The sequence below is a fragment of the Monocercomonoides exilis genome, assembly GCF_001643675.1.
Source record: "Monocercomonoides exilis strain PA203 chromosome Unknown scaffold46-794033, whole genome shotgun sequence".
Taxonomy (NCBI): Eukaryota; Preaxostyla; order Oxymonadida; family Polymastigidae; genus Monocercomonoides; species Monocercomonoides exilis.
In genome coordinates this window covers 645162-655908 of record NW_027150591.1, presented here as the reverse complement: position 1 = coordinate 655908, position 10747 = coordinate 645162, and the positions used below count along the sequence as shown (strand labels likewise).

Below are 10747 nucleotides of genomic sequence, written 5' to 3'. Positions count from 1 at the left end.
TTTTCTCATGAAAATACAGCCAACAAAATTATATGCTCTAAATCATATGTTATTCCACCTCAGATGGTAGATTTCGTTGGATGGAAAGTGACGGTTGAAATATCAAAAATCAACAAAAATGGATGAATCATTCTCTATTATTCATTGGATCAAAAATTAAATGAGAAAAAATTTTACAAAGAAAATTATTTATTTTCAAATAACAATAAGATATTCATCATTTGTTGAATGTTATTTTTTTTATTGAAGTGCCCATATTAGTCTGCAATAGAAAAAAGAAAAGAAAGCAGTTGGAGAGGCATGGTATATGGGCTGTAAGGAATATTTTATTTTGCGTGGATAATTAGTGTGGTGTGTGTGTGCAATTGTTCTACAAGTGATGGAGCAGGATTTGTTGAGGAATCAGCGAAAGAAGGAGAATTGGATTATCCTGAAGGCACATGGCCAGAGAAGGCTCAAAACAACAAATATAGAGATGGCCATTTATTTGATGCATATATTGAAGGAAAAGAGAATGGAATTGGAGAAATTGAAAATGAAGAGAGAATGATGAAAAAATACACAAAACAATGGAATGAAGGAAGTGGAGAGGTTGGGAAAGTCCAAAAATGGGGTTTTTGTGATGAGTGGAAAATGTGGGGAAAGGAGGGTGTGTGTGGTGGGAGTGGGGTTGAGGGAAGTGTTGTTGCAGTCAATTCATCGATGAAACTGAATTTGTTGGGATTGATGGAAATAGGAGGTGAGAGTGTGTTCAGGGCATCGGATGGAAGTTTTGTTGAGGTGAGTGGATGTGTTGTAGGAGTTGAGAGAGAGACATCCCCCTTTGATTTCTGTGGGAGCTGCGGATTGTTCACCAGCATTACCCTCAGATCGTCTTCAACATCAACATTGACTGAACAGATATTTCCTCCACTTTTTTCTTCAAAAGTGATGGAAGGAGAGATTTCAGAGAAATGCCATGTTTCTGTTTGTTCTTCTCATTTCTTATCTTTTTGTGTATCTTCAGCTCCATTCATCTCATCGCATTTTGTTTCTCTTTCCTAATTAGAATTCTTCAACATCTCCACAAATCCATCGAAAACAACACATCTGGCTGAAGGGCTGGTTCAAGAAGTGTATCTGATGAGTGGGTGCTCATTTTCGTCAGTTTGGGATGCATATGATGGGTGCATTGTCCCCTCACTCAACAGCCCATCATCTTCCTTGGCTGCCTCGAACATCTCGTTTGCCAGGTGCTATCGGTCTCAGAATGTTGCAGTCAGCGGGAGTGAAGGGAATCCATCGAAACCAGCGAGACAGCAAATAGCAGACAATGAGGCGAATTCATTCACCTGGTGCGAGTGGAGCGGATCGAAGGCAACTGAAACGAGCGAAGATTATTCAAATCAAGCCTCGAATGGAGGAGCAATATTTGTGTATGGCTTAACGTCTGGTTCACTTTCCATTTGTCACTGCGCATTCAGCGAGTGTTCATCATATTGGTGTGGAGGAGGAATTTTATGCGTTTCAATAAATTCAATCAATATTGAGAACAGCTCATTCAACGCTTGCACAGCACAGAACTATGAAGGCGGAGGAATGGATGCTTATGATATTACTTCGTGTGTCAGGATAAGTGGTTGTAAATTCACGACCTGCAACGGAAATAATAATGGAGGAGGCCTTCATCTTTCAACTTTTCAGGTTTCAGGGCAAGAATGCATTGAAACAGAAAACAACAAAGGGGATAGCGTTTGCGTGTTTGAGTGCTTATTCACTTCATGTTTTCTTTCAGGTTCTTATGGTGGAGGCATGCGTTGTTTCAATGTTCCAGTCGCATTCCAAATGAGGAGCATCCAGTTAATTTCTTGCAATGCAACTGCAAGAGGTGGAGGATTATATTTTGAACCATTTCAATCACCAGCTCCAAGCAACAACATTTATTGCTATTTCTTCTTCTTCCATGATTGCAGTTGCAACGCTTCCACTCCATATGGCCACGATGTAATGTTTTACGATTTCTACAATCTCTTTTCATTGAACAATCCGTTCTATGAATCGTACACAACGAATCCTAATGATACGAGAGTGTGTTATGTTGACAGCAGTTTGGTGAATCAAGAAACACAAAAGATGGATTGGCTGAAGGAAGGGAAATTATTGTTTGTTGGAGAGAATGGAAATGACTCGAATGAATTGTGTGGAACGAATGAGACAAAGCCTTGTCAAACAATTGGGCATTGCGTGAATAAATGCAATGATATTGTTAGTTTTGGAATTTCAGTTCTGAATGGGAAGCATGTGAGCGAAGGTACAACAATCAATGTTGGGGAAAAGAAGATTTCTGTTGTTGGGAGAGGAAAGACGGTGAGTGTGATTGGGACAAGTGCGCTTTCGACTTCTTCGTCAACGCTGTTTAGCATATCTTCTGGTCAACTGGAGGTGGGGCATGTGGGGATCGACCACAACGCTACAAGAAGCCCATCGCCGAGTGTGTTTGTGGTGTCACTGGGGAGCGGGACACTTTCACTGGAAGATGTGCTTATCTCTTCAAGTGTTAGTGAAGAACAAATAATTTCAACATCTGTGTTTGAAGTGGCGCTGGGGCAGCTGAAAATGATTGATGTTGAGATCAAAAATATGAAAACATTACAACCTCTTTTTGCTGAATCATCATCAGAAGGATCTTCATCTGGAGAAAGTGTTTTGGCGAATGTGACAATTCGGAATGTGAATCGGACAACAGGAGGAGATGGTGTGGTGATGGCAAAGAATGTGAAAGGAGGAGAGACATTTGTGGTGTGGAACACAACAATGGAAGGATGTGAGTGTGCGAATGGGAATGGAGGAGGGATAAAGGTTGAGTTGGCATCTTCGACAAGCAAAGGACGAATTGGAGCATCAACATCGCTCAGTAAAGGAACAACAAAATTCAACAAAACAAAGTGCAGTGGATATGGAGGAGGGGTGATGCTGCATCTGTTGGATACAAATGCAAAATTTGAATTATCTGAAATTTTGATATTTGAGGACAACAATGCAGCCATTGGAAAGAATGCGTTCATTTCAGCATCTGATCTAAACAAAACTGTGACAAATGCCTCATTCAAGTTCGATTATTCTTCAATGAAGGATGATAAAACTCTGTTTGTTGGAAGCGATATCTTTCATTCAAACAAAGATTTGTTCATGTTTCTGATTCCATACAGCTCAATGGAGATATTTATCTCATCAGAAGGATTTGATGTGGCGCGTTGTGGAAGTGAGAAAGAGCCATGTCAATCAATGTGGAAAGGGATGGGAAACATAAAAGAAGGAGATGAAACGAAAGCAATTCAAATTGAAGGATCAACAATTATTCAAGATACTTTCAACATGTCCAATTATCAGATCAAAAAAAGTATTAAGATGGGAGAAGAGAACACGAAAGCAGTCTTGAATTTTGAAAAGGCAGCTGGAAGTCAACTAGAGCATTTCATGGTGAATAATGATCATCTTGAGTTGTCCAACATCCAGTTCCAGTTAATGTCTGGATTTGACAACTCGGCCAAAACAATTATTTCAAACAAAGAAGGAGCTTTGGTGATAATTGGATGTTCATTCCATTCAGAAGCAGGAATGAGCAATGGATTTGATTGTGTGTTTGTGGATGCGATTGGAGGAAGTGTGGAAGTGAATGATTTGTCGATGAAATCGTGCAACGTTGGAAATAGCATTTTTGCAATTAACAATGCTGGAGTTTCTTGCCAGTTGAAGAATGTTCGAGTGAAATTGTTGAATGAAAGAGGCGGATGCCTTCTTCTGATCAAAGGACCTGAATCAACAACAAAGATTAATGAAGGAGGAGAGGAAATGAATCTCAACATTGATAATTCATCATTTTCAGGAGTGAAGAGAAGTGACAATGGAGCAAGCATTTTGGAGTCAAAGAGTGAGAAAAAGATAGAATTAGTTGTAAAGAAGAGCAACATCGCAGAAGATAAGGCAGAAGATAGTGAAAAAGGAGGGGCGATATTCTTCACGTTGGGCAGCTCTGGGTCGATGAATATGATTGACTCAACAATCAGCCATTGCAGCTGCAGCAACAACAATGGGAGAGGAGGAGGAATATATTTGGCAACAAAGGAACGAGGAGAATTGAATTTTTCATTTGTGGGGATGAAGTTCAGTGACAACGGTGCAAGTGTTGGAAAAGATGTTTTCATTGATTGCTTTAACATATCTTCGCAGATCAATGAAACCCAATTTCAATTTGATCTTCGAGAAGGTCATTATTCACGAATTAATGCAATATATGGAATGGATAGTTGCGATTATCCAAGCGATACTGATCTGATTGAATTTGTGACGATTCATCAGAGTGATACGATCATTGTGAACAGCTTGAATGGATCAAACGAAAAACAATGTGGAACGAACATTCTTCCTTGTTATTCAATTAATCATGGACTAATGCATCTGACTTCGGAATATGTGAGTCTGTTGCACATTGACACCAAGAGCGCAATTGAGGAAGAGATTAATTTGAAGGAAATGAGTTTGAGCTCGAAGAGCAGAGATTTGTGTGAAGTTGAAGTGAAATCAAGCATTGGAAAAACAAGAAGGGAATTGATAACAACAACAGGAACAGTCTCATTGGTGAGAGTGAACTTTGTGTTTGATTCGAATTTCATTTCTCAACATGAATCATTGATATCGCCAGAAGGAGGGATTCTTGAAGTGATGAATTGTTCATTCACAACAAAACAATTGACAGAAGGAGTTAATGAAGAATTTGCAAATATTCCATATCACATTTTCAACATGGCAAAGGGAGAATTGCAACTTGATGGATGTGCAATATCAAATCTCATTCTTCATGAATCTGCATTATCTCTATCATCTTCTCAACTTCCATCAGTAATTGATTCATTAACGATTAGCAACTCAACAATAGAAACTTTTTTGATAGATATAAACGAATGTGGGCAATTAACAATTAAGGATTTCAATACAGAAAATATCACAGTTGAAGGAAATGGAGTATCACTGATATCTTGCTTGTCAATGAAAAAGACGATGCAATTGGCAAATTGCACAATTGGTGGAGTCAGTTCAAAGACCAAAAAAGGGAAATTGATGAAATTGGAGAATTGTTTGGATGTGAAAATGGATAGTTGCATTTTTGATGGAAGTTTAAAGGAAAGAAATGAGCAATATTTGAACGAGGAAGAAGAGATGTGCAGATGGGAAGGATCTCTTGTGGATATTGAGAAGAGTTCTATGGTGATGAAAGTTTCAACAATCACAAATTCACCAGAAGGTGGAATAACAATGAGTGGAGGAAATGTGATAATTGAGAAAGGAGAGTTCATTGACAACAATCCAACAATTGAAGGATATCCATTATTAAGAAGGAATATCGTTTGTTCAGACTCCGGAACATTGAATGTGATGAGTTTGAAAGGAGGAGATGGATGGGAGAGAAATACTTCCCTTTGGATGTTGAATGAAGGGTGCAGCTTTGAAGGGATTGTTTCAGAAAGAGATTCATCATTCTTCATTCCTGTTCTGGAAAGTGTGGAAGCAAAAGAAATAACAGATAGAACGAAGCTGATATTCAAAGGGTTGCTTCTTGTTCCATGCAATCTGACCTTCTCAGTTGTGAAGAGAAAAGGAGAAGAGAAAGAGATTGAAAAGGATGATTTCGATTCAAATGGATTCCTTTCAGAAACAGAAGTTGAAGGAAGCGTTGCAAAAGATCTCATCAGCAGTTGTGGAGAGGAAATAGAGGTGACTGTATATTTAATGTTTGGTTATGTGGAATCTCCTTCTTCGACACAGTCATTCATACTGAAGAATGCAAGCGAAACAAAGATTAATGGAGATGAAAAATTTGTTGAAGGAAGAAAAGAACGGAAATCTTATTGGTTGTTGATTGTGATTGTGCTTGTTATTTTATTGTTGATTGTTCTTATTGTATCTATTATCCTGGCTGTTCGATGGAGAAAACAAAAAAGACGAACAAAGGAGTTGGAGATAATTGTGGAAGATACTGTTAAAAAGGATCCAAAGGCATTTGAGATGGTGACGATGGAGATGTCGCCTGAGGAGCAGTGGCGAAGAGCTGAGAGGGAGGCAGAGAAGAAGAATGAAGAGAGGACAAAGAAGAGAGTATATGATTCGAATATGGAACATTCAGAGTCATCGGAGCATTTGCTGTCTGAGAGTGGCTCCACTGAATATATCTTGGGAAGAGACTCAGACAAGATCCCACAATGGATGCTGGAGAAGGTGGATGAAAAAGAAGAAGAAGAAGAGACAAGAAAAAGATCGCCTTCACCATCCATCTCATCCACTTCAACAACAGACTCAGATTCAACATTTGTTCGATCGGAGAGTCTGTGTCCAACCACCTCATCAATGTCAAATCTGGTGGATGCGATGGCATGCTCGTCTCCTCATGAGAAGCTGATTGTGGATCTGAGAGATTCTCTGTTCATGCTGCTGCACGGAAGGAATAAGACAAAGGAGATGGCGATTGGCACTCTGCGGGAGAGGGAGCAGACAGCAGCTCAGATCCTGTTCTGGGTGGCCAATCTTGCTCTCCACTCCTTCGAAGAATGTGAAGTTCCACTTCAGTCATTATCTAATCTGAACCCTCACATTGTATTGTTCTCAGAGCACATGATCATCTGCATTGTGATGCATTCAGACTTCTCTTCTGATGATTCAGATTCGTCTTCCATCTCTTCATCAACGGTTGTGACATCTGCAAGTGATAACAGTGACTCACTTCCTTCGTCCACCTTTGAGGATGAGGATGATTTCAAGAAAGAGTGCCTGAGGTGGAAGGCGCCTGAGCTGTTGATCAACAAGAAGATGGGAGCAACAAAGGAGTCAGTTGTGTTTTCGATCGGGATGATGCTGCGGGAGTGCCTGACACTGCAGATCCCGTTTGGGGAGTATGAAGCAGAGATTGCCGGGCAGAAGATTGTGAATGGGGAGAGGCCAGATGGGGCAGCGATAAGAGAAAGTTGTTTTGCTGAGATATGGAAGCAGAGTGTTGGCATGGAAAACACAAATAGACCATCATTGGTGAATTTGAAACGAGAATTTTTCAAGCATTTTCCGAAAGAAGCAGTGATTGTGACAGTGTCTGATGCTATTGATTATGAAGATGATGATGAGGAGAAGAGCTTGGAAGTTATCACCAAAGCTTCCAAAGACACATGCTGAAATCAGCACGAATAAGTTCGAGGTTTTCGAACTCTTTGTTTCAAAGATAAAGCTTAAACAGTAAAGGCTATCGATCATCGTTTGAAGTGATGATCGAATAGGATGAAATGCAAAATGGATGAGAATGCATTTGCAATCACTTCAGTATCAAGGGAGATTATTTGCTTATGATGGGAAATATCAGGAAGTTGAGTTAATGGAGATAGTTGAATAACCATCTCAGATAAGTCGACTTCTTTTGAGAATATTTGAAATGCTGATGTTTTACGAAATGGGAATTGAGCCAGTATTTATGTTTTTGTAGTGACGTTTGTCTTGTTATATGCAGTTAGATATGTATAAAAGTGTAAAAACTGTCTTTAGCAATTTTTGACATTGATTTTTGGATATGTATTTGATATGTAGAATGGTTTGTTTTCTAATGCTTTGAAAAGCTTATGCATCTGAAAGAATTTGTTTATATGTTTCTTTTATATGTTTATGTGTGTTTGCACATTTTAATTTTTATTTTGTTTTATATATATATATTGTTGATGCTTTTTAACACAATAAATTTATCTGAAGCATTTCAATTAAAATTATATTTTTAATGATGGTGCATAGCGCATTTTTTCATTTGAAAACTTTCATGAAAAGAACCATGTGCTTCAAGATTTCAACAAATTAAATAAAATATCAAAATCTTTTGAAATATTCCATTTATGTGAGTACACATAAAACTGATGAATAAAACCCTTTAAAAAAAATAAAAAAATATACACTTTTCCAAAAATAAAAGAATGAACAAAAAAGTCACAACGATTTGATCGCAATAAACATTTATTTTTAAAGAAAAAAATAATTTACCAAAAATTTAGCATGCTCACAATATACACTTATCACATCTGTTCCATCAATCCTCCCTGAACCTTCCCATCATCAATACACATTTTCATCTCGGTACCTGCTTCTATTCCCATTGATTCCGCAACAAAATGCACACTTTCTTGATATTCTCTTGCTGCTGCAGGTGACTGGGCCATCATCATGCAAAGCTTGTATGCTTCGCTCATCCGCTTGTACGATGGGAAGCGCACGCCAAAAACAAAATGTGCTGCCTCTCCTTGCCTCCACAAAAATCCTTCCTTCACCATCTGCTCGTGTGCGATGAACTGATGCTTGCCGGCAGACGGTGCAACTGAAAAATTCTGCCCATATTCGAATGTGTGAGTCCGCCTTCCTTTTATAGAAACCAAAGGATTTTCGCATACAAGCTGTATTTTGTAATCGAAAAAGTGAGGATGTGAAATTGAGGAAAATGGGAATGGCTCGACATATCGAGATGATGAAGAAGTGGAGGAGGAGGAGCTGGTTAAAGAAGATGACGACAAAGAAGAAGAGGAGGAAGAAGAGGATGATGAAGAAGAAGAAGAAGAGCCAATCAAATGACCCCGAACTTCGCCTTCACTTTCTCCGTCTCCTTCTTGCTCTTCTTCGTTCATAGGGAAGAGCTTCAATGCCTTCTCAACCCATTCCGCAGGAAATCCTTCCACCATTTCCAGCGCCACAGAAACGTATGATGGCTTCCTCTTTGCAAAGCTGCTTGAACCGCCTGATAACATTCCAGAAGATGCTTCAGAAGAACTGGAAAGATGGGAGTTTCCAGGTGAAGATGATGAAAATGAGAGAAGAGGAGATGAAGAAAACGAGGATGACAAATATGAAGAAGAAGAAGAAGATGATGATGATGATGATGATGATGATGATGATGAAGTTGATGATGAAGTTGATGATGCCGAAGCCGAAGCTGATGCTGATGCTGATGCTGAAGGCTGATGCATCGCTCCATCACAAGAACCCATTGAAGCTGCTAGCATGCCCAGAGAAGGAGTTGTTGTATTGCTCAGATTGGAACTGTTACTGCTGTTGCAACTTGTTCCACTTGCCCTGTCTCTCCACCAGAGATGAGGATCCACAGCGTCTCCTTTCGGAACAGCTGACGATCCATTAGGAAACACGTGGAGACGCCAGCGGAACGGGAATGGTTCTATTTGGAAGCAAGGCGAGGAGATAAAGGCAGGGTATGCAGCAGATGAGAAAAAGTTGTTGATTGTGAATGAGAACTCGGAGTATGGCGGAATGATATGTGATAAAAGAGTTGTGGATGTGATGTAGCACGGTGGGAACAGATATGGATGCAGTAAAGATGAGTGGGAAAGATGTTCTTTGCAAGTCATCGATTGTGAAGAAGAGGAAGAACACAAAGGGGAGTCTGCAGACATTAAATTAGAAGATGAAATCGAGGAAGAAGAAGAAGAAGAAGAAGAAGAAGAAGAAGAAGAAGAAGAAGAAGAAGAAGAAGTAGAAGTAGAAGTAGAAGATTTCATTGATACAGATGTTGAAGCGTTATTAGTTGCATCATCTCCGCCAAACGATTTCATGTTTTCGCCAGCAGAAAGACTGTGTGTGTAATGCAGCACAGCTTCAGGCGTATTTGTTAGTGCTCCTTTGATTGTGCCGTCTTCTTTTGTCTTCTGCAACTGAAGGATTCCTGAAGTTCTCTCTCTAACTTTGTCAATCTCATTTTGGCATAAATTGATAACCTGAAGTCGTCGAAATGTTTGTTGCATTTTAATGATAGCAAATGAAAAAATAAAAGTGTTTATATGATAAGAATATAAAAATGTATTGCATATTTATTTATTTAATGAAAAAAAAAACAAATTGATTTCATTCATACCGTTCGAGTTGCATCTGCAGTTTCGCTTTTCCTTTGTTCGCTTATTTCTTTTTCTTGCTCATTTTGTGGGAGAGATAATATATTTTTTTGAAGCCCTTCGATATCCTTAACCAATCTAGATATTTCTCTTTGTCTTGATTCAATGGTGTTTAGACTTTTGCATAACTGAAGTTGCAAATCTCTCTGAGCCCGTTCGACAAATTGAGATGAAGCCCGTGCTATACTCTCGTAAAACGATTTTGTTCCTTCTTTTTGATGATCAAGAAATCTGTAAACTTCAATCATTTCTTTGTGTTGTTCTATTAATCTGGATGACATTTCCACAGTTTGCCAATCTTGCATTGGCTGTTGGAATGAAAATGGATGAAAACTCTATTCAAATAAAGCTATAAAATAATTATAAATGAAAACCATACAGTAACTATATGATCCATGTTACAAGTGTTTATGCCATTCGGCTTGAAAAAAATAAAAATTAATAAAAATAAATAAAAATAAATAAAGTACTTGTGAAGTTAACTCCAAAATGCTTCATACAATAAGCTTCCCAATAACACGTTCCAAAGGCATTGGCTTCAATCCACTTAATTCTGTTCGACAATAAGGGCATTCATTCTTTCTCGCTAGACAAGCGTCCAAGCAAGTCTTACAAAAACACTGCTGGCAGCAAGGCATCATTTGACCATTTTCACATGGAGAGCAGCATATGATACACTCTGGAGCAATTGTGTTCATCAAAATATGAAATACAATTCTTGAAATAAAATATTATGGTATTTCAATTTTGTAATTCTTAAAAGAGTATTAATCTTTTCTTTTGGACATCATATA

The 10747-nt window shown here is 38.6% G+C and overlaps 3 protein-coding genes across 3 annotated transcripts; 2 read left to right on the top strand and 1 right to left on the bottom strand.

Annotated features, from left to right (window-relative positions):
- Positions 1 to 46: 46 nt before the first annotated feature.
- On the top strand, positions 47 to 1048 carry MONOS_1883 (uncharacterized protein; the record flags this gene model as incomplete). Its single annotated transcript, XM_067871763.1, has 3 exons — positions 47 to 66; positions 348 to 966; positions 1007 to 1048. 3 exons carry the CDS (start codon positions 47 to 49, stop codon positions 1046 to 1048), a joined length of 681 nt encoding a protein of 226 aa, XP_067721643.1.
- A 74-nt stretch (positions 1049 to 1122) lies between these two features.
- MONOS_1882 (uncharacterized protein) lies at positions 1123 to 7197 on the top strand (the record flags this gene model as incomplete). The annotated part of the gene is made up of 1 exon (XM_067871762.1): positions 1123 to 7197. The coding sequence occupies one exon, from the start codon at positions 1123 to 1125 to the stop codon at positions 7195 to 7197; it is 6075 nt and encodes a 2024-aa protein (XP_067721642.1).
- Positions 7198 to 8075: 878 nt separating this feature from the next.
- Positions 8076 to 10651, bottom strand: MONOS_1881 (uncharacterized protein; the record flags this gene model as incomplete). The annotated part of the gene is made up of 4 exons (XM_067871761.1): positions 8076 to 9779; positions 9917 to 10288; positions 10333 to 10374; positions 10454 to 10651. 4 exons carry the CDS (start codon positions 10649 to 10651, stop codon positions 8076 to 8078), a joined length of 2316 nt encoding a protein of 771 aa, XP_067721641.1.
- Positions 10652 to 10747: the final 96 nt, after the last annotated feature.